Source organism: Oreochromis aureus, linkage group 3 (genome assembly GCF_013358895.1).
Source record: "Oreochromis aureus strain Israel breed Guangdong linkage group 3, ZZ_aureus, whole genome shotgun sequence".
NCBI lineage: Eukaryota > Metazoa > Chordata > Actinopteri > Cichliformes > Cichlidae > Oreochromis > Oreochromis aureus.
In genome coordinates, this window is record NC_052944.1 from 53994729 (window position 1) to 54022530 (window position 27802).

General features: G+C 37.4%; 3 protein-coding genes and 1 long non-coding RNA gene across 4 annotated transcripts; all 4 read left to right on the forward strand.

The window, feature by feature from the left end:
• Positions 1–1765: 1765 nt before the first annotated feature.
• On the forward strand, positions 1766–5680 carry LOC120436264 (low affinity immunoglobulin gamma Fc region receptor III-like). The gene is made up of 6 exons (XM_039606969.1): positions 1766–1902; positions 2104–2364; positions 2443–2688; positions 2924–3082; positions 4211–4276; positions 4669–5680. Exons 1-6 carry the CDS (start codon positions 1860–1862, stop codon positions 4689–4691), a joined length of 798 nt encoding a protein of 265 aa, XP_039462903.1. The 5' UTR covers positions 1766–1859; the 3' UTR covers positions 4692–5680.
• A 2816-nt stretch (positions 5681–8496) lies between these two features.
• On the forward strand, positions 8497–12682 carry LOC120436267. The gene is made up of 6 exons (XR_005610287.1): positions 8497–8896; positions 9007–9104; positions 9432–9586; positions 11784–11849; positions 12018–12053; positions 12167–12682. It is a non-coding gene; the product is annotated as an uncharacterized LOC120436267 (long non-coding RNA).
• Positions 12683–14377: 1695 nt separating this feature from the next.
• Positions 14378–15809, forward strand: LOC120436266 (low affinity immunoglobulin gamma Fc region receptor II-b-like). Its single transcript, XM_039606981.1, has 3 exons — positions 14378–14584; positions 14669–14914; positions 15528–15809. The coding sequence occupies exons 1-3, from the start codon at positions 14419–14421 to the stop codon at positions 15719–15721; spliced, it is 606 nt and encodes a 201-aa protein (XP_039462915.1). The 5' UTR covers positions 14378–14418; the 3' UTR covers positions 15722–15809.
• Positions 15810–19967: 4158 nt separating this feature from the next.
• On the forward strand, positions 19968–23563 carry LOC120436265 (low affinity immunoglobulin gamma Fc region receptor II-like). The gene is made up of 6 exons (XM_039606975.1): positions 19968–20087; positions 21084–21238; positions 21461–21505; positions 21672–21932; positions 22005–22250; positions 22859–23563. The coding sequence occupies exons 2-6, from the start codon at positions 21208–21210 to the stop codon at positions 23017–23019; spliced, it is 744 nt and encodes a 247-aa protein (XP_039462909.1). The 5' UTR covers positions 19968–20087; positions 21084–21207; the 3' UTR covers positions 23020–23563.
• Positions 23564–27802: the final 4239 nt, after the last annotated feature.

A 27802-nucleotide genomic window follows, 5' to 3' on the forward strand; every position in this document is an offset into this window, starting at 1 on the left:
GACCTAGCAAAGTTATGCCAGGGGGCCAGGTAGGGCATTAACAAGGAAAGGGGGGCACAAAGAAATACTTTTCTTACTTATTCTCATTTAAAATATCTAGCTTTTATTAAATAATTATCTGAATCTTGCGAACAAAGTTTTTATCTGACGTAAAATTGATAGAAATCATACATATACCAACAAGACCGTGTACATCACTGTCACAACAGCGTTTGTTTTCATTCAAAGGCTTTATGGCTTTAATACCTGGTGGGCCGGTCTCTGGTCAAAATGCCCAATTTTTTGTCCCAGTCCAGCCCTGCAGGTTAATACCGGCAGTGTCACCATGCCAGCTGACTGTATTTCATCATCAGCCAGTGTTGTTCTTTATACATCAATATTACCAAAGTTTACCATAAGGCAGCATAGAAAGTATTTACTTGCTTTCAGGTTTCATTCAAATGTTAGTCTTTTCATTTGTTTCCCCACTTTTTTCCTGTTTCAAAATCAAACACCAGTTTGTAAGAAGATTATCTTCTTTTTTTAATAGGCAGATAAAGTTTTGCATTGGCTAATTTGGCAATTGTATGTTAAAAATGTTCATATTTTAATATTCAAAAATGTTTTTGCCCAAAACATATGTGCACTATATGTCAGTAAAAATACTATGCAAATATTGTTGTCCTTGAATGCTGAATAAACACTGACAAAGCACTGATTGTATCTCTTGTACATTATCAGCGCAGTATCTAAAAACTTTGCACCGTAGTGGTTAAAACCTCATTCTAATAAGAGTCAAAAGCAAATTCAGTTATTAGGTTTACATGAATGATGGTTAACGGTTGGTAGAATTTTTTTTAACATTATCTGCCAATTACATCTGCCACCCTTCTCCAAATCTGTGCCGCTACCTGGCCCCCCCAACAAAAATTTTCTAGACACGCCACTGACGTGGTGGCTAGCTACACAGTTAAGGTTAGCATAACTTAAACACAGTAAAGCTTTTTTCCACTCAATAAAAGGTAATGTGAGGGTTCCCAATGGTTAGGGACAAATGTAATCACATGGCAGGATGCTGTAAATGGACCAAACATCAGTCAGGAGAACAACTGAGATAATCCATCCACAATACCAGGTTAGTCATTAACATACTGCTGCATGGGCTGGGCTGTAGTTACATCATAAGGTTTAAAAACTTACCATTAAGAATGAAAATTGGCAATAAAAATCCACAGTGATCACTGACTTTTTTAGGGGCTTGTTCAGATTAAATAGAACAAGATAAAAAGCATTAAAACATAGCAGCCTTAATAAACACAGAGTATTTTGGACCCGGAAGCAGGGTAATAAAACCTCTGTAACTTTGTGAAAAACAAAAAAGTTTCTGTTTTCAACATCTTGTAATATAAATTTCTGTTTCTTTTACAACTACACTTAAAAAAAAAAACCCAAAACAAACTAGACCGTATGGGCAATGAACTACGAGAATGTTTTCTGTAATTTTACACATTTATTTCTTACAATTAAGTCCAAGGAGTTGTGCTGATTGATTTCTTTCTTTGTCACAAAAAAAGAAAAAAAAATTAAATATGAGCATTTATTTACACCAGAAAAAAAGGGGAGTTTCATAGTCCAGCCCACTTAAGATCAAAGCAGGCTGTATGTGGCCTGCAATGTAAAATGAGTTTGACACCCCTCCTCGACAGCAAGATGACATGGAGGTCAAAGCACTCTGTATCAAACTATGTGAGTACTTTCTCTAGTTCCACAATAATTCATTTGTGTGGTTGAGTTATATGATGTGAAAGTAAGTTTACTCGTAGCTGTAAAAGTCAGCAAGTATCTTAGTAAATCTGTAGCTCTTTTATCGTCCTTCAGTGATGACCATTGTGATTCTGCTGGGTGTACAGGATCAGAAAGTTGGTGAGTACCAGATGTTTGCTCGTTTTTATCAACATTATTTAACATTAGGAGAAGAGAGCAAATTAGGGAGGCAAAGTAGGAAACAGAAACAAGTTTTCTTGTGATCTCTTTTAATTGTTTTATTTACCGTTTTATTTGTTCACTGTTTAAGTGCAGTATGCCAGTTTTAGTAGTAAAACTGATTTTGTTCCTTTGTTTCAGATGCAGTTTCTCTTCGTGTTGTTCTAAACAGATTGCAGTTCTTTGAATATGAAGAAGTAACATTTTACTGTGAAGCAGTCATTAATTGTGAAGTTATGCATAAATTCAAAGGGAAAGTAGAATCATGTAACAAAACGAATGAAAGAACACCAACAGGATCATCCTGCTCCATTAAAATTGTTTTTACGGATGACAGTGGAGAGTACTGGTATGAGACTGAAGGAGGGAAAAGAAGCAATATTATAAGCCTCTCTGTCACTGGTACTTAATATTTAAATATTAATTTTTTTTTAAAATTTAATATATTTGTAAATACATATCAAATGCTTGCTATTTTAGCTGGTGCTGTGATCCTGGAAAGTCCTGCTGTTCCTGTATCGATGGAAGAAACTGTGACTCTGAGCTGCAGTATCAAATATGCTTCCTCCAACTTCACTGCTGATTTCTATAAAGATGGACATCTGATCTATCAAAGCTCCAAAAGGAACATGAACATCTACAGATTTTCAAAGTCAGATGAAGGACTTTACAAGTGTAGTATCTCAGGAGCTGGAGAATCACCAGAGAGCTGGCTGAAAGTCACAGGTGAGACACTGAGATGGTTTAAAATACCGTTTCAACATAAATATAATTGGATTGACTGCTGATACTATTTTTAAGCAAAGTTCTTAAATATGTTTGTACAGTAGGCAATATTTTTGAAACACTGACAGATTTAAACACATGAAATAACTTTTTTTTGGAAGCTAACGTGAACATTTGGATGGTTTAGCTTTCTTTTCTTTCTTCAACTTCTCTTTTTTTTCAAACCATTATTTAGTTGCTCAAAATGTGAATTCGACAACTAATGCAGACAGTCACAAAGAGATGAGCAAATCCTCTGCTGCCATACCTTGGATCACGGCCACCATTTTATTTATTGCTCTGTTGATGGTAGCAGTGGGACTGTCTTGCTTTGGCAGAGGTTACTGGGACAGAGGTAAAGAAAATAAAATCAGTATTATCTTTCATGCATAACTTTGAGTTATTTTTGTTTAATTTTGTTTTATTTTGAAACTAGCATCGCTAATTTCAAACGTCAATGTTGTTTGCTAAATGGCTGGAACTAAGACATTGTTTTTATTCAACATTATAAGCACAAAATTACTTCTGTGAAGAAAAAGATTTTCATTTCACCATTTGTGTGGTGAAATGTGTGCATGCGTGCATGCTTTCTTGGACAGGTACATGCTATTTGAAGATGTGACTGACAATTTGAGCTTTCAAATGTTGAGCCTGAAATGAAAGCCACATAGAATACAAGTCTAAAGCTCCACTTTTAGACATACACTCTATCTCATGCATCTCAAAATGGTTACATGTGTCACGAAGTAGCACTTTAGACATGCATTCCGTTTCAAAATTAGCTGTAAACACTATATAAACTTAATTACTTTCATTTTTGAACAATGTTGGCATTATTTTGCGATACTAATTGTTTCACAATATATTCTTTGGCAATAAAAAAGGAAAACAACTTGGAACAACCAATATTTATGACATTTACAAGACAGAGAAATATTAGGTAGAGGTCAACAAAAGACAATCTGAGATTTTCAGTCTCTCAAAACTGTAGAGTATTAAGTAAAAGCTGGGAAATAATATCTTAGCTTAGCAAAATACTAAAGTAATGACATGACCTTGTTATTGCTAGCAGATTATCATATTGTTACCACAGTATTACCCTAGTTTTACTAATTGGTTTTACCTCATGTCTTTGGATTTATGTCCACATTATTACCCCCAGTGTTTGCACCCTTACTATCCAATTACATAAATTTAAGTGAAATATTATTTATCTGTAACCACTGTTGAAATGATAATATTATTTGGATATTAACTGGTTATTACATTGGTATTTGAATTTTAATAACTTAGAAATTACTACATTGTTACATTCTTGTTTTCACCTCGTTACCCTATTATTAATTCAATTCAATTCAATTTTATTTATATAGCGCCAAATCACAACAAAAGTCGCCTTTTGACCACTTGAATGATATGCTGATATATGACAGTAGGCACTGTGTGTATCTGACCTCTCACTTCCATTGCATTTCTCCATCAGATGATGATATTTTATATTCTACAGCCAATTACTACATGCTAGGCCTGGGTGAAACACAACCCAAAGGTGAGACTAAATATAACTATTGATGGCTTAGGTGCTGCATTCTGATAATATGTGATGGGTGTTAAATATGAAAGACATGATAGGAGAGCTAATGTTTGATAACTACAATGTTCATATCTCCAAAAGTTGAAGCTGTTCATCTGGACGTAGCGTTTTGTGGGAGAAATGTTTCGTCACTCATCCAAGAAGTCCACAAAAGCTACGTCCAGATGAACAGATTCAACTTTTGGAGATTTACTTTCCTGGATGATTGAGAATGCATCAAGACGTTTTAACCTACAATGTTCATAGTTTTTCTGGAGCTGCCCTAAGAAGTTATTATTGGTGTGTAATGTCCACCAAAGCAAATGATTTCCATCATGTATTAATTTTTTTTCTTGCTTATCTTACAGGTTGCAGAAAGAGAACTGACTGAAGACATAATCACATTTGACAGAGAAAACAATGAAATATCCCAAATTTGTCAGCAGTGTTGGAGTTTTCTTAATTATTTTTCTTCATTCCATCCATCCATCATTTGTCTTCCCTTTATCCTTGTCAGGGTCGCGGAGGGGCTGGAGGCTATCCCAGCTACTATAGGGCAAGAGGCAGGATGCATCCTGGACATTCGACAGTCTGTCACGGGGCTAACACATAGAGTCAGACAATGATTCACACTGACATTAACCCCACTAACTGTATGTCGTTGGATTGTAAGAGGAAGCCGGAGTACATGGGGAGAACATGCAAACTCCACACGGAAACCTTCTTGCCATGAGGCTTTGCTAATCCCCGCGCCGCGTTACCCCTTTTCTTCATTACTTTTCGTTTCTGTATGTAATTTAATTACTCTCTGGAGACATGTAAACAAGTAGTGTAACAAATTTCTAATGTTCTTGTTACTCTATAATATTACCTGAAAGGCTTATAATTACCAGTTAACAATATATACCTATAAGCTACAATCCCACATGAACAGGTAGAAACATGGGCTGCAAGACTGAGTACTCATCATTACTTTTGTTACCTGTTGAAGTTCAGAGTCTTGGGTTGGCAGTCACTCAGCTATATAATCACTCTGGGTTCTTGGCTAGCATTGCTTTAAGTTCTAAGCCCCAGTTCTGTTAGCAGTATAATGCAGTTGTTTATGTCTTGGACCATCACACTCTTCAAATTTTGTACAATAAAAACGAAAGCAATATCCATATTACTACTATAGACTGCTCCACCATTTTCCTTCTCCCAAAGATAAACTGAAATGAGCTGACTGTAGCAGAAGTCCACAAGAAGAAAAAGTAAATTTTATTTGGTGTTTTTTTTTGTCTTTCTGGCTGTCTGCCCAGTGTGCAAATGACAACATAATTGTAATTGCAATGTGATTACTGAATTTAGTTTTGTGTGCATATCTACAAATTGTTATATCTAGTGCATTTTAAGACATACCTGGTTGCCAGGAAAACATGGCTATATGTACATGTATGTTTCAAATACTAACAAATGCTTCTGTCTGTTATTTAGACATTAAACTCAAACCACCTTGTTCCATCAGCCCTGTCTCTTTTCCATGTGCATGAATGCACATGCTCACTGTGGTCATGCTATTCTGAAAGGCCCTGCTCTTTTGTTTCCAAATCAATTGCCCCAAGTTTGTGGTCAGCAGTGAAACAAACCTGCGAAGTTTGATACTGAGCTTGTCTTTAACTGAAATGTGGTCTAGTACCCAGGACAAATAAGTGGTGTCCTGTTTCGTGCTGCAGCAGCAGCTGCTCTAAAGCCAAAGATAATGATCTGACCTTCTACTTTGGTTTGATTAAACTGTGTGAAAGTAGAAGTCAGGCAGACACGTGCAGAGGGGGGGGGCGGAAGGGGCTTGAGCACCCGTCCCTTTCCTGATGGGTGCCCAAAGTGCCCTTTTGTTGAGGCAATTTTTTTTTAATTTTTAATTTTAATTTTTTTTTTAAATGTGTGTGTGCGTGCAGAGTCCTGTCTGTGCCCCTCAACAATAATATTTAACTATTAATCACATTTTTGCTAAATAAAAGGATCTGGCTTGCATCAGTCACATGATCACCATTAACCAATGATCGCCCTTGACGGCAGAACGCGCTGGTTACGAGCCGGGAACGAGCTCACAAAGAGCACGCGCATTTTTTGCGGTCCGGAGCTGTAGGAGAAACACAAATTACCTCAGAGACACAGACTGATGCGACAAAACCAGTAAGTAGGTGTACAGCGCACACTGTAGTCTAAAGCACACAGGAGTATTAGCTTATTACGTACACGTTGGTAAGTTGTCTTGTGGCAACTGACGAACTGAAACAAATGAGTGTGCTGTGTGTGCAACAGCGCGACAAACATTACCTGTCCTTTTATTAACTGCACAAGTAATGCTGGTCATAGCTGCTGGCTCACTGGGTAAGGCTGTCATGGGTCTGTAGCTCTGTCCACCGTTTTAGGGAACATATTTAGTTTTAAAGTAAGTTACAGGGCTTTTCCTGCCTTTCTGGGGGGATTATATTTCACTTAAAACGATGTAATATGCATGTCCACATAATTATGGATGATTATAATTATAATATTTAAAAAACACACGCTGTATTTTAAAGAACATACATTGAGAAACAGATTATATTCGATTTATATTTTAAATAAGACAAAATGCTGATTTTACAGCAGCAAAATTATTTTATCTCTACAGTTTAAAAATGTAATAAGCTTTCTGCCTGCACAGAGTGGATAGTGAAACAAATGGAATCATCATAAATACATTATTTCATATTTATTACTTTTTTTCTCATTGCTTTATTATTGTAGCTCTAGTAATAAATAATAAGGGAAGGATTCTGGATCAGCACCATGATGCAAACTTGTGTCCACAGTATATACAGTATTCTGAAGGTCTAAAATGTCACTGTGTGTGCATGTGTGTGTTTTATGTATATGGATTTTTGAATTATTACTCATAATATAACATTGTCCAGACATGGCTGGTAAGGACATGAGGAGGAAACAGTAGGAGCTGTGTGAGGATACTAAAGGCAGTGGATCCCTCAGCAGCTGGATTACAAAGAGCACAGGTAACATTAACACATGTACCAGTTGTTGGAGAGGTATTCCAGTATAAAAATAATAATAAGCACAACTGAAATGTTTTGCTTCTATAACATTTTTCTGTCATCATTTTATTATAGATTAAGTGTAAGAGTTGTTAAGTGTGGATAATTAAATAATAGTTTATTGCAATAGCAAGTTGTGCCTTGTTCTCAGATGGACAGCAAGTGGAGAGTGACAGATGAAATGAGGGAATGAAGGAGGAAGAGAGGCAAAGAGTGATTCACAGGCAGGGTCTAGTTTATTTCTCAGTTTTTTGTTGCCTTATGGTTCCAAGCGCTGTCACCAATCTTTGCATTTTGTTATTATCTCATGACACTTGTTTAATCAGCTCCCATCTCTCCTATGGACTTTTTAATGTCTACAGTCTCAGATCAACACAGCCCTGCCCTCCAGCACTATCAGCAGCAGGAGCAGCAGCAACCCCTCAACAGCAACATTGTACCCATCAGGTAAAACATAGGCTACGTTTGCTTTGCCTCACAACAGTCATATAGTATGATGCGATCCCATATTAGATTCTTGATGAATGTGTGTTGTTGTTATTCAGCCTGGTTCAGTGTGCCCCTTTTTAGCTTTGAGCACCCGCCCCTATAAACGTCTCTGCACGGCCCTGAAGTCAGGAGCTGAGTGAGTGCAAGTGATGCTTCTTTAGTAACAAAAAGATAATTGCATTTAGTTATTGGGTTGTGCTGCTCAGCTCTTCTGGGCTTGGCCTCAGTAAGTTACAGTATGTTGTATCCTATGCCATGATTCTGTTTTCTGTAAAATAAGAAACATAATAAATTCTCAAAATATCAGAGCAGGGTTATACTGATGAATGGAGCCGTTGCAGTGGATTTAAAAGTAAATGTAAATCACACTTGGGAAAATTCCAAGTATACTTTTAATAAAAATGAGAAGAAGAAGAAGAAATAGAATGAAAAGAAGAAGAATGTCACATTAAAGTGCATGCTGAAAATGAGTGGAAAGCAGCCAATGTTTAAAGAGAAACTGTGAAAGACCTGGAGAACTATTGGTCAAGACCATTTTTGAAAAATACAAGAAAATCTGGAATTTTGAAAGAAGAATATGAAGAAAATAAGTGTGGCTCCAGACCTTTGCACAGTACTTTATATTTGGATGGGGACTTAATGGTGCGCACAAAAAAAAAGAAAGAAAAAAAAAACCCCAAAACAAACTAAATCTACTAAAACAGAATTTTGTATCAGTTTCTGTATCAGTTTATTTCTGCTGTTATGTAATATATAGCATTTATTATAGCTGTCTATGGAGACTGACTTCAGCTTTCAGTCACCTCTTCTGTGGAACCAGTTTTGGGAGACAGACACGCTCTATACTTTTTTAAACATTAGGCTTCTTTGTTGACAACGCCCACCTGTGCCCTCTGCCTCTCACCAAGGACAAAGGGCTGGTCTCTTGGCCTTGCCTGGTCTCTCACCCAGGATCAATTTATCATTGGAGACCCTGCCAGGGGGAAAAAGGCCTCAAACAACGTAGCCACTGGGATTCCTGGGACACCATGATAAGGTAGTGATTCGGGGGAAAAAACTCCGGTAAACACTGTGTATAATGCAAATACAAAGCAATTTCCTTGAAAGCTATTTTTAAATGTTTTGCATCACTTTATCTGCTGATAGAAGCCACACAGGAAACACCCCTGCTCACTGCCTTTGCACTTCAGCCTTCAATCTGCAGGAAGACAACTTGGAGGTGACAACTCTGTGCATCAGATGATGTAAGTACTTTTTCCATTTCTAAATTACATTTGTCAATTACAAATAAGTATAACAAATGTTATAAATATCATGAAGTTTGAAATTAAATGTGTTTGTTTGTTTTAATTCTGAGAAAAGTATTGTTTTTTTGCCCGGCTGTTACTAGATGTAAATTTCTGTGCCAGCAGCTGTAGAAATCAACATTTTTATGTAATGGAGCTCTCTTGTTGTCTCTTCAGTGACGACTCTTATGATCCTTCTTTGTGCACATGATCATAATGTTGATAAGTATAAAAAGAACTAATCATTGATATGATATGATTTTTTTTTTTTTTTTTGCATTCAAGGGGAACATAGACTCACATAGCAAAACTAACATGAGAACACCAACACCAGCACATGCACCATCAACAATGTTTATCCAGATGACAGTGGGGAGTACTGGTGTCAGGCTGATGGGAACAGAAGCAACAGTATCAACATCTCTGTCATTGGTAACGAGGTAACGATATTTTGTGCTACATTTTAAATGATTTTAATATCACTTGAACCACAGACTTGTGTTATACAGTTTGTTCTGTGATCCTGTCATTCTTATAATGAAAGGAGATATGACTCTGTGCTGCAAAAAGAAGATGGCTTCTTCCACCTTCACAACTGATTTCAATCAATATGGACATCACATTCATTGGAGATACACTGAGAAATGCTCATCCACAGTGTTTCCAAGGACTTTACAAGCGTAGCATTTCACGAGCTAGAGAATCACCTGAGAGCTTGCTCAGTGTCACAGGTGTTATGCTGCTTTTATATTGTCTGATATAAGCAAATGAAGCAGGTGCACAAAATGTCCCCCTGTGTTTTTACTAGCTCATAATGCTAGATGTGTAACATTTTAAATATTGTCTTTATATAAAGAAGCTTGAATTAACATTTAGATATTTTATCTTCCCATTAAAATTGTTATCTTTTACACATTCAGCAACTAATCCAGACATTTACAAAGAGACGAGACTTTGCTCCTCTGGTAACATACCATGGCTCATTGCCACTACTGTATTCAGTGCTCTGTTGTTGTTGGTGGGATTGTATCACTGTAGCAAATGTTGCTGGGAGAGGGGTGAAGAAAACTTTGCTTTTCTGACACAATTAAACAAGTCGTGTTAAATTAAATGTAATTTGAATTACCTGTAAAACCCTGGAATTACTGCTTATTTCAATTGTATTTACTTAACTGTTGTTTTATGGATTAAGTTTAATATGTGGTTTACATTTGAAAATGTTGATTTCCTTTTTGCTGGTTATGTTCATACATTTTATTTTATTATTATTTTTCATCTTGTGCAAATTTGTTTTATCCATCAACAACAGTCGATGGTTCGGGCTTAGCCGAGGACCAAACAGGTCAGAGCACAAACACTGTGGCAGTATTGTTATTATACAGTGAAAGATGTATCATTTCAAATAGAAATTATGTTTTTGATTGTTGGATATAACATATAAGTTATGTTTTCAATAGGTTATATTTGATTTTTTTCTTATTGTTATTTTTTTGTGGGGGGGGGGGGTGTTAGGCTAAGGCTACGTTCACACTGCAGGTCTTAATGCTCAATTCCAATTTTTTGATCAAATCCGATTTTTTTGTCTGCTTGTTCACACTACAAATAAAATGCGACAGCAAACGCGCTCTAATGTGAACGCTCAACGCGGCCCGCATGCGCAAAAGAAGATGTCACACACAACTCGCTCTGTTTAGACCCAGACCAAACAATATTGTTTGACTGATGGCCCTTAATATAAAGACTTCGGACTTTACGTTTCGCAATTTTTGCTTTAAGTTTTTTGTTATTTACATAATAATGTAAATAACCTAATAATTATCCTTATTGCTGTTTTAGAGGAGCGGTGCTTCAAAGGATAGTTGGAGATTTCTGTCAGAATCTGCAGATTATACAGTACAAATAAAATGTTCACATTTCTCCAACGTTGTCTTCCCAACAGTTTCACTGACATCTACACTGGATGGCCAGGAAGCGTTCGCAATGTCTTCTCCGGCGCTGATAATTGGCGTCTGTCTTGTGTCAGTGACGTAAAAGACGGATTTAATGCGACATGACCGTTCAAACAGCAGTCGCTTTCTAAAACATCGGATACGTATCGGATTCAGTACCACATATGAAAGTGACCCAGATCGTATTTGAAAATATCGGATTTGTGCCGTTCACACTGTCATACCATGATCGGATATGGGTCGCTTAGGGTCAAAAAAATCCGATTTGATGCGCTTTCGCCTGCAGTGTGAACGTAGCCTATGAGACACAGACTATTTATTAAGCTAAGTAAGATTTTCATGTTTTCATGTGCCTGACGTTTATTATTTTCCAGCATCCGCAACTATTGTGAATCCAGGCAGAGAAATGTATGCTGTTGTAAGAAAAAAAAAAACAGGAAGAAGAAATGTATTTTATAAAACTTTTTTCTTTTTGGTACTGCCTGCATCTTTGTTTCTATATGTAATGTTTATAAATGTGGAGATTTTAGTAAGAATTTTCAATGTGTAGGATGGTTTTATTTCCTTTGTTGGGTGTTACATAAAAACAACCATAATTTCTCTCATACATGCAAAGTATTGAACAGCATTGAACAACTAACATTGCTGTTGTTTCTGTCCTCCCACACCTACTGCTTTTATCCATCAGATGAAGATTGACTGTCCTCTAGTCCCATTCTCTACAGCTTTGGCCTCAGTGACACTCCACCACAAGGTGCGTTTAGCTAAAACAAACAAACAAACAAACAAAAAAACAAAACATTTTAATGGTGGTTTTTCACATTAAGCAACATTACATTGAAATTTGCAAAAATCAAGATAAGTATTGTTTTTTTATGTGTAAATTCTGGCTATCAACTGATGTAATTCAATCTATTTAAAGGAGAAGCAGGAACCAGCACAAAGATGTCCTCAGCAGGTATAAACCAACCCATAGTAGAGGATCCCTCCTATCCCATCTTCTCTTCTTGTTTTTTTTTCTTTTGGAACTGACCTTTAAAGTGATTATTTATCCTTTTCTGTATTTCTTAGGCATCTTCCAGAGAGCTCACTGATGAATGAATCACATCTGTCTGTGAGAGTGAATACAAACCCAATTTATCATGCATTGTTTTTGTAACCGAACAAGCTGTACATTCTCATGTGATTTGGATTATATGCATGTCTATAAATTTTATGAGTTGCCTGTATTCAGTTAAATACAGCAGTCAGGCAGACCTACATGGCTGTAAGTACATAAAAAGTTCAAATGGTAAGAAGAGCAACCGTCTGTTATTTAGAAGTTGAATTTAAACCAACTTGTTCCATCTGCTTTGTCTTTTAAAAGTTGTATAAATACCATTACATGAAAAAAGCTCAAAGTGGTCAACCACTAATCTGAAAATGTCACAAGTTTATAGTCAGCTGTGAAAGACACGTGCAAAGTTTGATACTGAGTATGTCACTAACTGAACTGTGGTCTAGTACCCAGAAAGAATATCTGGTGTCTTGTTTCATGCTGCAGCAATATTTGTTCAATATAGTCAAAGAAAATGAAGTTGCTTTCTACTTTTGTTTGGTCAGACTGCGTAAAAACTGAGTGCGTGAGAGCAGCTCAGCTCCTCGTTGATTCCGTTGTAATTAATCATAGTAAACTATATAATAAACTATACTATAGTAAACAAATAAAATAAAAATGTGTACATTTTAATTAAAATACTGAACTTTTTTTATTTTATGGGTCAATAAATTAAAATACAGCTTTTTTATATATTTGTATATTTAAAGAACAGTTTTATTATAAAATCAGCTATAAAAGGTTTTTTTTTTCACGTATTCCAAAATAACGCTAATCTGTCCTTAAAAACATGTTTTTAAAGTCCAACTATTCCATATGAGCATGCAAAATATTAGAGTAAGGGGCTTGTTTACAATGAAACTGTAAATAAATTCAAAGGAAAAGTAGGATTATATAGCAAAACTAACAATTGCACCATTACAAATGCTTACAGACAATGGTGGAGTGTGACAATGAAGAAGGGACGAGAAGCAACATTATCAGTTTCATTGTCACTAGTACATCTGCAGAAAGAAAACAATACTCTGAGATACATTTTAGATGTATTTAATATCAAATAAATATCAAATTCATGTCATATAACTGATCACACTCAGCATATCTCTGATGAACATGTGCAAAGTACCTGCAGTACTGTACTTGTCTAATAAAACGCTCTGTGGCTGGTTTGTGTACATATGTGACCTCTGACTTAGTTTACACTGAAATATCTGTCTCTTCTATGAAGCATTGTATTGTTTTTCTTTTGCTTTTATTTTCAATGTTAGGAAAACACATAAAAGCCAGATTTGATTTTCAAAGAACTCTCATGTAGGGCTCTCTGTCGCTGTTTCCAGCTGGAGTTTAAAACTGGCATGTTTACCGGGATTTCCAAAAAACTTGATCTCAACATGTGGATGAACTGTCTGATTAAAGAATGAAAGTATAAGAATGATTAACTCATCAGTGCTGTAAAGCAAGAATAAGAAGGTGAATGTTAATTTGCTACAAACAGTATTGAAAGCAGCTGTAGGCTGTCTTTGTATCAGGTGACCTACCACAATAGCAGCTCTGCTTCTCTGAAAATGATTGAGAGTTGTTTCAAATATGCTACACAGGAGTCTATTACTCAGTCTGCAGCAAGACATCATGGAGGTCAGAGAGCTCTGCATCAGACTGCGTGAGTATTTATACATTATACATTAAAACAAAACTGTAGTTTAGTGTAAGAGTTTGATAAAGTGAACAATGTTGTTAAAATGGTTATTCATGTAGAGGAACATTTTGGTGAGAACTTAGAGATGTGATGATAAATACAATTTTTCACTAAAAGATTCAACAAGTTTTAAAAGTATTAAAATTACACAGTTTTTATTTTATTCTTTTTTCTCTCATCAGTGATGACCGTCATCATCCAGCGGTGTGCACATGATCCGAAAGTTGGTGAATATCATAAGTTTGCTTTTTTATATAAACTTTATTTATGATTTTTTGTTGGGACCAGCAGACAGTTGCATTCAGTTCAAATTAGTTTAATTTACATAGCACCAAATTACATCATGTTTTCTTATGGCGTTGTTGAATGACATCCAGCAGTTTGTTCATTCAACAATAAACTGAATCTTTCTCTTTCTTCTTCTCAGATGCAGTTTCTCTTCGTATTGTTCCAAACAAATCCCAGTTTTTTGAATATGAGTCAGCTAGTTTTTACTGTGAGGAAAGTTTCTATGGACATGTAGTATTTAATATGAGAGGGGAAGTAGAGTATTGCAAGAAAACTAGTGAGAAAACAGCTGCAACAACAACGGACTCAAAATGTACAATTAATCCTCTTTATGTAAGTGACAGTGGAGAATACTGGTGTGGGACAGCAGGAGGGAAGAGAAGCAACAAAATCAACATCACTGTCACTGGTATGATTGAATGACACCAGTAACATTTTATCACAAACAAACACAAGTTCAACATTTTAAAAATTTAAGTCATTTGTCGTTCAGCTGGTTCTGTGGTCCTGGAGAGTCCTGCTGCTCCTGTGATGGAGGGAGAAGCTGTGACTTTAAGCTGCAGAAACAAGATGACTCCCTCAGAGTTCATGGCTGATTTCTATAAATATGGAGTCCACATCAGGAACAACTCAACAGGAAGCATGACCATCCACAAAGTTTCAAAATCTGATGAAGGACTTTATAAATGCAGCATTTTAGGAGTTGGAGAATCACCAGAGAGCTGGCTGCCTGTGACGGGTGAGACACTGAAGTATTTATTTTTGTTGTTGTTGTTGTTGTTGTTTATTTTGGTTTTCCTTTTTTTTTTAAATTTCAAAAGTAGTATTTTTAATTTCAAGAGTCTTGATGCATGCTACCAGTCTAGGTAAGGTAGGTAAGTCCCAAAAGGTTGATTCAAAGTCACCTGCTTTGTCCAATTTACTGTTAATGTACTATGGCAGTACATTTGGAGAAAAAAAGTGTTTGCAGATTTATTGTACAACTGTTCTAAATCACATTTAAATGTTAAATAATTATTCCATTAATCCTCCCTTTAATAATCAGTATTTGATTTACTTTATAATTTATTTTTAAATATACTCATGATTACAACACTTTCTGGAATCAGAGCAAAAGTTTGTTTTGTACCATCCTATAAACGTGTTTATTTAGTTTAGTTCATTAGTTGTGTATTTTAACATGGTAGTCTACGGGGATGGATTCACTTTTGAAGAACAGCTTGAGTGGACATTAAAGGTTTTGCAGGTTCTGTCAATTTCTCAGCCCTTGAATTTCCCAGAATTAGATGTAGATAATAAGTTTGAAACCAAGGTGAGCAAAACTAATTAATTAATTTCTATTATCTCTGCAGCCAGTCACTTGGAGATTTACCTCATCTTACGGACTTTGTTAACCATCATGTTGATGGCTCTACTGCTGCTGCTGGTGGGACTTGTTCACTGTGGAACAACTGGTGGGACAGTTACAACAACTAACTTGTATTCACCCACATGTAACTATAATTGTCATGATACAGGAAACAGTGCAGACAATGATAATGAGTAGTACAAATAGAAAAAGACCTTTACATGCTTCATTAATTAATTAATTTGAGACTTTTATTTTGGTTGGTTAGGTTTCTAGAAGCAAAGATCCCCACATACTTTGTGCCATAAAAGTGATTAATGATAATAATAAATAAAAATATGCAATAATAAGATATGTATAGATGTTTTATATGGAAAAATAATTCATAATGGTGTGTTGTGATTTTAAGTGAAAAACGTTACTTTTTTGACAGCAGTCGTGCGTGTCTGTGTGTGAGTGTGCAAGTGTGCTAACACGTGTTATAGCATGCTTTTATGGTTATTCTTAATTAAACTGCTTTTTTTGACAAAGCTTTTGTGACAAAAGAGGGCAGTGAAGATGAGGAGCGCTGAAGGCTGCATGGACCGCTGGAAGACTTTAATTCATTTTATTTGCATTTGTTTAATCTGAAAAGGGAACATCACAAAGTGCAACACAATTTCACTTGAGGCGGCCATACCACAGCAAGACTTTCCGAGAGTGTCAGGTGCATCTTCAAACAGCAACCAGTCTGGACTGACAAGACAGTTTAGACTGATGGTTCGAACCCTAGGATAAGACTCCTCCCCAAGCCATCATTAAACTAAAAAATAGAGGTGGTCCTACCCTTTACCAATCAGAAAACTTGTGAATAATAAACCAATTTCAACGGGGCAGGTTCTCACTTTGACCAGTGAGAGACCAGGGGAGGCCAGGTTTAACCTGATCAGTGTAACACAGCTGTTTGAGGTGTTATGCCCCCCCACCGTCCCGACAGCTGTCTACCTCCCCCTCCTCTCTTGAAGCCAGTGATCGGTGAGAGACCAGAACCTCTCATCTGCCTGGATTTTAGCTAATGCCCAAGACTCTTGGCTGACAGTTGAGCTACCAAGCTGGGGCTCCTCCCTGAGGTGGTCCTACTCCTAACCATTACCGGTAAGATAGCCGGGGACAGTTTTAACACAGCCAGTTAGGAACACAGCATAGATTACAGCCTTCTGACGAGGGGTTAGAGGTTTAGAATCAGGCAGAGGCTGAATTTGGAAGGTCACCTGGTCTTTGTCTGATAACCTTTCCACAATAACCACGTCCGATTCCGAGCTGATCAAAACAGATGCCAGTTTGCTGCTGTTCTTATGTTACATCAAGGTACATCTAGCTACTCATTTGTTTTTTTCATGCCTCTGTGAATCTTCTCATCTGTTAGATCACAGGGTTTTATAGCACTTTTAATACGCTTTTGAATGTATTAAGCCTTAAGTTTAAGAACAATTGTCGGGTTGCAAATTTTGAAGCCAATATGGTAGCCATATCCCACGAATACTGTGGATGTCCAGCTTTTCAGATCCAATTAAAATCAAATCACTGAAAAAGATTCTCTGGAAAGTAGAGTACAATTCTTAGAACAGAGTGTCGTGGAATTGTGTAAATAAAGTCTGCAACAAGGAAAAAGCTGTGATCATACTCTTTATTACTGCAAGCAGGAAAGCAAACACACGTCAAACATCACAGTTCACAGTCATGCCAGCTCTGCCCTCAGGACGTCTCAGCTCTCAGAAAGAAGGAGCAGACAAAAAGCTACCCGATGCATATCGAACTCATCTTATAAAGGGACAGTGATCCCCCCTCCTGCCATTGGGTACCCTTTCGTCCTTTGTTCTTTCTTTTCATCTTCCACTTATAATACATGTGACCCTACACCATAACTTTTCGTAAACCAGTCTTTTATCCATCATTGCATTGGGTCCCTTTGTCAGTTTTATGGCCAAAGTGAGTCTGAAAGTCTGCAGAAAGGCAGCTAACAGTTAATCACTTCAATAATTTTGTTGGGTGCGGAGGGCAGACATAAACTGCTATCTATGCTGAGTAAGCGTTTATTCTTCGCCTTCTGGTGTTTGAGGTGAGAACCATAATCCCAGGTACATGCCCTGCAAAGGCCAGGTTTATTTGCTATAGAGACATTGAGAGGGCTGTACATGTTTTGCTTCACAGCCCTTTAAAGGGCCGCCTGCTTTTGCTTTACAGTCGTTCAAAGGGCTGTATGCTTTTACCTTACAGCCCCAGAAAAGGCTGCAGGCCCTTGCTTTACAGCCATCCAAACAGCTGCATGCTTCTGTTGTACAGCCATGTAAAGGGCTGCAGTCCAGTTAAATGCAGCTGCATGCAGAGAAAGGGTCAAATGTGTATACCTCCCCGTCGCTTGCCCCGGGCTCGGGGCCGCCAACGGTCCGGGCTGATTCCCTCTCTTGCTCGCGGTGGGGGAGTAGGTTCGGCCAGATGTCTCCCCGGCCTCAATTGGGCGATGGGAGTATGTGGTGGGGCGTGGTTTGCAGTGCTGTGCGGACGCACCTGCACGGCATCCGCAATAACCCCCGCCGTGTTAAAACACGGGGACTCAGGGGTTGTTGTGTGTTGTGTTGTGATGCAAGTCAATAAAGATGGCTCAAAACTGTGACCCGTGGACTCGCCGTGCCTTATTCGTGCCACAGTTCTTTATTTTAGGTTCTTTTTAAGCTTTCTGGTTTCAATTCAGCTATTAGCTGGCTAGTCACAAGGAAATATGTCTTCCCCCTCTGTTTTACACTTTACCAGAATTTTGTCTATACAATAAAGATGGCCATTCATCACCTTCACTTTATACAACTCTTGTTCATAAAAACTACTGGCAGTTAGTTCACCTTCATAGTCTTTGATCTTATACACAGGGGAATGCGATGTCGTCTACGCTAATTACTTCATCTGTGAAAATCTGTTTGTAGTGTTTATCAAGTTTTTTAACAAGTCAATCGATTCAATTTTTTAAAAAACAGTAAACACACACAAAATCTATATCAAAATATGACTTGAATTTGAGTGAAAACTTGACACCCCCCAGCAGGGCATGCAGCCTCCAGCTCCTATACGGACTGGAAGCCAAAACATGGAGTGGACCCAAAAACAGATTCAAGCCGAGAAACAGAACTTTGAAGCAAACAAGGGTGTTATTTACAACGAAATGAAGGTACAAGATGATAAAAATAGAAACTGTGAAATATAATGATTGCAAGTTTGTATCGTGAGTCAGGAAACAACTGGGAACACAAGAAAACTAAGGTGAGTACAAAGAATAATGAGCACTGCAAGAGACGTGAGGCCAAACACTAAAATGAGAACACACTAACATGATTATTGTCCCATACATAATTATAATTTCTATACATATGTTATTATTATTATATTATTATCATCACAATGTTTGATCATATGATTATTATTTATTGTGAAAATTGTGAGTTGTGAAATATAATATTTCTATGACATGTCATAAACGTTTATTACTTCCTTTGCAACAAATAATTTGACACGGCCGTAATTCACTCGTTTGACACAAAGTATGTGGGGATTCCTCTTTTATCTCCGTGGGAGAAGATCTTGCAGTGTTTCATGTTGCACGGCAAGGGGCAGAGTAGTACCACTGAAACCATTATTGCAAAAACATTCACATTCAAATATCCAGCTAGAAATGTACCAGACGGTTTATTTTTTCCCATGTTAATTTTATCCTATGTTAGGATAACAGTTTGCATTGACTGCCTCCCTGTGGACTCTATGTGTTAATACTAATATGTAGAATGAATAATAGAAAATAATTTGGGGTGAAAAAAAGTGACTGATGTTGTGCTGAATAAATAATAGCTAAAGAGAAATCATGGTAGTTGTAACACGGGTATGTCAAACTCATTTTTCTTCGAGGTTGAATGACTGAAACTCCACTTTCTCTGAATATAAAGTTTATTTAAGTGCACATTTAATTCCAGCAATATGTTAATATAAGATAAAGAACTTCAATTTCAAAAGCACATATCAGTTTTTCTACATGATAAATTTTGGGCAGAACTTTGTGCCATCAGAAACTGAATTTGAATAAGTTTAATTCAAATTTGCATTTCTCAGATTGAATCTGAATTGTAACTTGACTAAATGATTTTTAAAACTGAATTTGAGTTAGCCTAATTTGAAATCCAATGTATTGGTTTGAAAATAATCATCACTAAATTGAAATTGAATGTTATATTTTGAAAATGAATTAATTTGCTTTCAAACTGTATTTCATCTTTTTTTTTTTTAATTTGCTTTCCAGTAATTTCCGTTTCACTTCTCACCATTCAGTTTCAGTTCTAAAATTCAATTTCAGTTCTTAAATTCATTATTTGGGGATTTACATCTAGGTCCTTTGAGAAAGCCACAGAGTAATCCAGCACAGATTAATAGAACTACATTTTACCAGTGGACCCAAAGTGTTAATGAGGGGAATCTACAGCATCTTGAGCTGGACCTGGATTAAGACTTCAGAAGAATGTCCAGTGACCAGCGGATAAACTCTCAGGTTGGTAATAAATGTATTACATGTATAAGAACAGCCGTACAGTAACTTTTATGCTTATTGTAGTTGTTAGGTAAAAACGCTAATTAAGCATAGTTTGCCCTGGATTCAGCATTCATTCTATTATCACCAGGATCACCAGATTAATGACCTTTATAGCACCACGTTTTAAAAACAGTGTTGCATTGTAATGATACATTTTTATATTCTTAATATTTTTTTAATTGCCACTTGATGATGTCTCTGGCATTTCTTCTGTGGAAGAGCACTGTCTTTGTGATTGATCAGATGCTGCAAACACAACCTGTTTTATGTGAACGTGCAAGAAACTGAGTTCACGATCTTGGTGTTGCTGCTTAACCTGATCCTAAGATACCCTGGGTATGCTGAACGTGCCTTGCCCACTTACCTTCCTGTTTCCACATCACAGATCTGCTACATGAACGATATCACGGAAAAGCATGTAATAGACACACTGGCCCACCATGTGTCTGTTAGGCTTTGTAAGTAAATTGCAGTACCATCAACAGATGATATGTCTTTAAATATATTAACTAAGCATTTCATGCTTAGGAGAGGCAAAGTGTGACATCAACCTGAGGCAGATGGGCTGATTCAGGAGTCATGCATGAATGTAAAAGACACGCTGTGTGAAAATTATCATTGCAAATTAAATGTCTGCTTCCTACTCTTAAGTATTTGTATTTGTGCCTCTGTCTGATGTACTCATATGTCCATAAACAATCAGGTATTCCCACTGATAAGTGCAAGCAGCTTCACCACAAGTGTATGTTCACAATTTTAACAACAAGAAAAATGTTGTGTACCGAAATAAACCCATTAGCTGTGCATTTTTTATTTAAACAATGATACCACTCTGGATTTTATACTAATACACACGTTTTCACATGTTACTGTATCATAGTAAAGTGAATGTGAGAAACATTAAATTATTACAAGTTGTATTAAAGGCAGCTTTTGTCTCTGATTTCACTCCAGTGAACTGAAACTGCAGTGTTACTAGGGCAGCATTTTTGCTTCTTCTTTTAAATGCCAAGTGTTGCATCAGCAGCACGAATAGGCCAAACAGAAACAGAATGTTGTTAACAATCTGGACGACATCATGGATTTTAGAGCTCTCTGCGTCAAACTCGGTGAGTACTTTCTCCACTTCCACATTAAAACTAAAGTGTAATAAATCTATACGTTAATAATGGTTTTAAACTACTATGTGGTTTTCATGTAGAGGAACCTTAAAAAAATGCTAAATAACAAATAGCTTTGTCAGCAGTTTTGCATTTAAGTATTACGTATGACGGTTCTTCTTTTATTTAAATTATTTTTTAAAGTGTAGCCCGTTTTTTTTGTCTTTTCAGTGATGAGTGTGATCATCCTGCTATGTGCACATGATCAGAAAATTGGTAAGTACTAGAAAAGTAAACTGACATGAACATTTACTGACTTATGTTTGGAACTCTAATTTGTGATTTAAAAAGAAAACTTTGTGGCTTGTTATATCATTGTCCCACAAATTTGTTATTCAAAAATAAAACTAGAAAAAGTAAATCTCTCCTTTTCTTCATCTAGATGCAGCTTCTCTTCATATCCTTCCAAACAGATTACAGTTCTTTGAATATGAAGCAGTGACATTTTACTGTGACGGGGTTGATTATTGTGAAGTTGTGCATAAAGTCAAAGGGAAAATAAAAACATGTCCCAATACTAAGAAGAGAACACCGACAGGATCATCCTGCACCATCACAAATGTTTATCTAGATGACAGTGGGGAGTACTGGTATGAGACTGAAGGAGGGATCAGAAGCAACAGTATCAACATCTCTGTCACTGGTATGTTTGCAGTGAGACAATATTTTGCGATTCATTTTAATCAAATTTAAATATAAAACTCCTGTTATTCAGCTGGTTCTGTGATCCTGGAGAGTCCTGCTATTCCTGTGATGGAAGGAGAAGCTGTGACTCTGAGCTGCAGAAACAAGTTAACTCCCTCAGACTTCATGGCTGATTTCTATAAATATGGAGTCCACATCAGCAACACCTCAACAGGAAACATGACCATCCACAAAGTTTCCAAGTCTGATGAAGGATATTACAAATGCAGCATTTTAGGAGTTGGAGAATCACCAGAGAGCTGGCTCAGTGTCACAGGTGAGACAATGAAGAAGTCTTTTTTTTTTCCCTCTTAAATGCCAGTAGTAGTACAACTGTATCACTTATCATTATACTAGAATTTATGGTGATTTTGTCTGACAGAAGCGAAAACAAAGAAGTGGGTTTGTGACTGACACATGAGTCAGCTGATGATCGCTAACTGCTCACTTCAGTCTCCTGCTTTGTGTGATTAAAAAGACTCTTTTATTATAAAATAATTCAGTAATTTTTAAAAATCATTTTCACAATTTTCTCTTCAGATCAAACGTTATATACCACTGTGAAAAAAATTATAATTATGTCATGGATAATAAACAACAAACGGGATAACAACTTTTGGACTACATATGGAGGGGAAATGTGCAGATATAATTTACATATAATTTTATACCATATTTTTTAATTGTTCATTTGCTGGGCTTTTTAAGAGTTTTGTAGTCTATGGGATTAAATTTACAACTTAAATGGACAATAGAGGAACTGCATTTCTGCCAGTTTTTCAGCTCTTGATTTTGTCAGTGTTACATGTAGATATTAAGTAAATAACCAAGGTGAACACTGAAATAATTAATGAATTGTTTTTATCTCTGCAATCAATCACACAGAGACCAAGACAGACCCCTCCTCACAGCCCAGCTGTCATATTTACCTCGTCTTACGGACTGTGTTCACCATCATAATGGTGGCTCTGCTGTTGCTGCTTGTGGGACTTCTTCACTCTGGAAAAATCGGAGCCACAAACCCTAATTTAAGCTCAATCCCATGAAATTGCAACTGTTATGATACATGTAACAGCGCAGGCAATGGTTGTTATGATTAACAGAAATAGGCAATAGAAAGCTGTCCTCCATTCTTCATTGACTGATAAATTAAACAATCCAAATATGCCATGTATTGTTTTGTAATTGAACTAGATGTGTCCATTTGCATTATTTGCATGTCTATTAATTGTTATAAACATGCGCGTATTCAGGTAGATAAACCTGACAGACCCACGTGGCAGTGGATTCAGATCCTAACAAAAGCAATTGTATGTTATGTAAAATTTTAACTTAAATGAACTTGTTCTGTGTGCTTTGACTTTTTGTAAGTGTATGAATGCTGTCACAAGAAAAAAGCTGCTGAAGCTTGACCGTTAATTGTGGTCTTTTTGTGGTCAGCAGTGAAATAAATCTGCAAAGTTTTACACTGACCTTTAGATTCTAGCAAAAGGGATTTTAGCGTAATCCCTTTTAATCCAGTTATATAGAAATATTTTCTTTTACTTGTTCTCTGTTAAACTCTATTAAATTATATATTTGGTATTCAGAGATCAGCGGCTCCTCTGTGTTGCTCTCACTCCCTCCTGTCTTGCACGACTCACACATACACACTCACACACTCACTCACACACACACACACACACACACACACACACACACACACACACACACACACACACACACACCAAAGTCAACCTCTTAGGTTTAATTCAATTTGGTTTTCTTTATATTGCGCCAAATCACAGTAACAGTTGCCTCAAGGTGATTTATTTGAGTCCTGTCTTCAGATTCATTATTATGTTGTAAATTTTCTTATGCAATATACTGGTTAACTTAAGCATATTTAAAATTAATATACCTTGTTATATTCTGATCAGTATTAAGCAATTGAGTATAATTAACCAGTACTACAACCACATATACACTATGATTCTATCAACAGTCACAATATTTAATGCTATTTCTCTGATTCAGGATCATGTGTATGTGTTGTCGACACAATTCTTATCTCTCTGCATTCTTGCAGACAAAAAAAATGCCAAGCTGGAAAATAACAATGATTTACTATTAGCAAATATGGAAAATTCTATTACAACTCTATACAGCTCTAATACAACACACACCACGCACGGGGTTGCTGTGGCTCAGGTGCTAGAGGAGGTCAGCTACTGACTTGAAGATTGGTGGTTCGATCCTTGGCTTCCCCAGTCTGCATGCCAAGTATCCTTGGGCAAGATACTAACCCCAAGTTGCTCTTCGATGCGTCCATCGGATTGTGAATGTGTGTGAATATGGAAATTGCACTTAAGTACAGAAGGAAGTGCTTGTATGAGTGGGTGTGAATGTGTGAATGAGGCATGTTGAGTACTCCAGGAGAGTAGAAAAGCACTATATAAGAATTAGTCCATTTACTCATTGTTTTTAACCCATACAGCTGGAAATTAAGACCGTTTACCGCCATCTCAAACCTGATGACAGGCATGGGTTTAAACTGTGGACATAAATATTTTGTAATCTTTTAAACCAAAATACCTGAACATTTTATGTTTGTGCATCTATAGATGAGAATTTGTGTGTGTGTAAAAAAAGATTTGTGTTTGAAAAAAAAAAACCCACAAGTTGCAAATGTTTTTTAAGGTCTCATTACAAATACAAAGCAAAAAACTATGTGTAAAACTGCTCAAGTTCCCTGGCTGTGTGTGAGTTTCAACTTACAAGTACAAATTTTGACCCATTTTTTTCTTCCTTTCATTTGATTGGTCAATGTCATGTCAATCACAAATTTACCAAATCAATCAGAGAACAGATGGGTTTGGCTTTCGAAGAGGTGGCTTACTGAGCTTTCGGTCCTAATTCACACAAATTGTCATTAGTTTGATAAAACTGAGTGAAAGCAGAAGTCATAAGCTGAGTCAGTTTTTCCCACTTCCACTTAGCACTGCGGGCATAACCCTGATAAACACATGCAAAGTAGCCACATACTGCTAGATGTCTGTCAATACTTTTTGTGGCTGGTTTGTGGACATAAGTGACCTGTGACTTACTTTGCACTGAAATGTGTTTCTACACTATCAAATATTATTTTCATTTACTATATTAGAGAATAAAAACCATTTTCTATTTTAGAAAAAACATGGCCACAAACAGATACGTAAGTCTCTTCACTACTGTTTCCAGCTTCAGTTCAAAACTGGTGTGTTTACTAGGATCAACAAAAGCTTCATCACAAAAGGTGGATGGAGTTTTTAAATATGGAAAACAGATGAATGATGAACTCATCAGTGTTATATCGTGGCTCAAGAGTTTGGAGTTCGCCTTGTAATCGGAAGGTTGCTGGTTCGAGCCCAGTCTCGGTCGTTGTGTTCTTGGGCAAGACACTTCACCTACCGCCTACTGGTGTTGGCCAGAAGGCCCGATGGTGCGATATGGCAGCCTCGCTTCTGTCAGTCTGCCCCAGGGCAGCTGTGGCTACAACTGTAGCTTGCCTCCACCAGTGTGTGAATGTGTGTGTGAATGGGTGGGTGACTGGGTATGTAAAGCGCTTTGGGGTCCTTAGGCGGGACATGCAGGACATACATGAGGAAATGCAGTTTCTGGGAATTTTCACCCCTTGATTTTTACTTAATTTCTGTTATCCCAGTCACTTGGAGACTCAACGCACAGAGTGAGGCAGACCCATGTTCAGAGCCCACTTGTTATATTTACCTCATGTTCATTCTCATGTAAATGTAACTTTCATGATATTGGAAACTGTGCAGCAAACGATGAATAGTAGCACAAACAGATTATTTCTATAAGTAGAAGCATTTGGTTTAATTAAATGTAGTTTTCTTTATATAGCATCAAATCCTAATGACAGTTGCCTCAAGGTGATTAATATTTTTTTTATTCTTTACTAAAAACCAAAATATGATCTAATTGACAAAAAATTGTTGTCTTGTTGGTATTTCCTGCATCTTTGTTTGTGTACGTGCTAAATATTCAAGGCTTGGGGGCGCTGTTCGATGGTGTGAAGACGTGTTTCCCGGGGCTCCACAAAGCAGTGACAAAAATATTGTTTTGAGATGCAGCCGCACTTTCTATATCAGCCCTGTGGGCAGCCCTGTGACCATAGCGGTTGCGTCCAGACAATCAAGTTCTTTCACTAAAAGTCCCACCATTTGTCCTTTCTTCTTTCTTTGCATAATAACAGATAAGAGCGAGCAACAGCAAAAACGGGGTCAGGCCGATGCGGGTGGTTCACAGAGCCCGGAGCTGGGTCACGACTCTCAATGTGACGCGGCTATCACGGAGAGCAGATACGAGCGGGGTGCGGGCGTACCGCTCGGCGAAGTCACATTTACCAGATCATTGGAGGGCCTGAAACGGGACATCTGCGACAAGCTTGACTGCAAGATTGATAAAGTTACCCATACACTGCGGTCAGAAATATCATCTGTGAAGGCTAAGTTTAAAGCTGCAATAACCACCATACAGGCCACCGTTAATGCTCATGGGACCACCATTAAAGATTTGGAGCTTTCAGCTACAACCTGCAGTGACAACCTGACTTCTCTTCAATCTGCTGTAAGTGTTCTAACGGAGGAGGTCGGACAACTGCAAGCTAAATGTGAGGATCTAGAAGGAAGGTCAAGGCGCAATAATATCCACCTTATTGGCATCCCCGAGGGTTTGGAGACTTCCAACCCTAGAGAGTTTATTTCCCATCTCCTGCAAGATCTTCTGAAACTGAATGAAGCACCTCTGTTGGATCGGGTTCACAGATCCCTTGGACCAAAGCCCAGAGATGGCGCGCCACTTCGCCCACTGCTCATTAGAGTCCACTACTTCCATGTCAAGGAGCAGCTGCTACGTCTTGCAGGGGCAAACTCTCCTCTACTTTACCAGGGCAGAAGGATCTCCATCCTTCCGGATTTCACACCAGCCGTGGCTAAAAAACGTTGACAGTTTACTGGTGTCAAGCGCCTTCTACACTCTTGTCCTGGGATTAAGTTCGGCCTGTTCTATCCTGCGGAACTGAGGGTGACACTTCCAGATGGATTTGTACGTAAGTTTACTGATCCTGCGGCTGCCACGGACTTTGCCAATAAGATCCTGGGGGACCCTGCCTCTCAGGACACATAAGTGTCTTAGCCCATTAGGCTGATATGTCAGTAGTAATATAGCTATAGCTTTAGCAAAGAGCAGGTATTCCTTTAGAAATAAACAGGGATACTTCTAAAACTACATATTCTTAACTCTGCAACAGTTAGACAGAGGGGGTTACAGTTAGACCCCCAACAGTCAGCAGAAGAAGTTATAAAAAAAGAGCCATCCTTATCAAGAGCATCCCAACTGTAGTTCCATAGTTTTTCAACCTTTTTCATCACAAACAGTTTCCTTTATCTTATCTTATCTTATCATGTCAGAGGCCAACTGAAACTAAGTCCACCTATATAAAAACACCCCATCAGACACACAGTATTTTCCTCAGCACTTCACAACTGCCGCAAGGTATAGCGTTTTAACTTTTTATTTTTTCGGATCCCAGACACAGCGGTGCGAGGTAGTTAGCACACAGTATGGACATGTAGAAAACATTGTTTGTTTGGAACACATCAGCGGAGAGGTAGAATTCATCGCTGTTCATAAGAGTTTAATTTAATCAAACCTCATTTTACGGATCTAAGTGGCTCCTCATCACTAGCCAATTCACCATTTTATTTAAATATCTGAATTTTCGGAATGATGATCCAAGCGGGACACAGAGGCTGCTGGTTTTAACACGCCAGAACGCAAATATTAATA

Excerpts from the sequence above, each read along its gene's own strand:
- LOC120436264 (XM_039606969.1), top strand. The coding sequence starts at position 1,860 with ATGACCATTGTGATTCTGCTGGGTGTACAGGATCAGAAAGTTG. Across the intron at positions 1,903-2,103 it reads TGTACAGGATCAGAAAGTTG|ATGCAGTTTCTCTTCGTGTT; the intron begins GTGAGTACCAGA and ends CCTTTGTTTCAG. Across the intron at positions 2,689-2,923 it reads GAGCTGGCTGAAAGTCACAG|TTGCTCAAAATGTGAATTCG; the intron begins GTGAGACACTGA and ends ACCATTATTTAG.
- LOC120436266 (XM_039606981.1), top strand. The coding sequence starts at position 14,419 with ATGAGAGGGGAAGTAGAGTATTGCAAGAAAACTAGTGAGAAAACAGCT. Across the intron at positions 14,585-14,668 it reads AATCAACATCACTGTCACTG|CTGGTTCTGTGGTCCTGGAG; the intron begins GTATGATTGAAT and ends TTTGTCGTTCAG. Across the intron at positions 14,915-15,527 it reads GAGCTGGCTGCCTGTGACGG|CCAGTCACTTGGAGATTTAC; the intron begins GTGAGACACTGA and ends TTATCTCTGCAG.
- LOC120436265 (XM_039606975.1), top strand. The coding sequence starts at position 21,208 with ATGGATTTTAGAGCTCTCTGCGTCAAACTCG. Across the intron at positions 21,933-22,004 it reads TATCAACATCTCTGTCACTG|CTGGTTCTGTGATCCTGGAG; the intron begins GTATGTTTGCAG and ends CCTGTTATTCAG. Across the intron at positions 22,251-22,858 it reads GAGCTGGCTCAGTGTCACAG|AGACCAAGACAGACCCCTCC; the intron begins GTGAGACAATGA and ends TCAATCACACAG.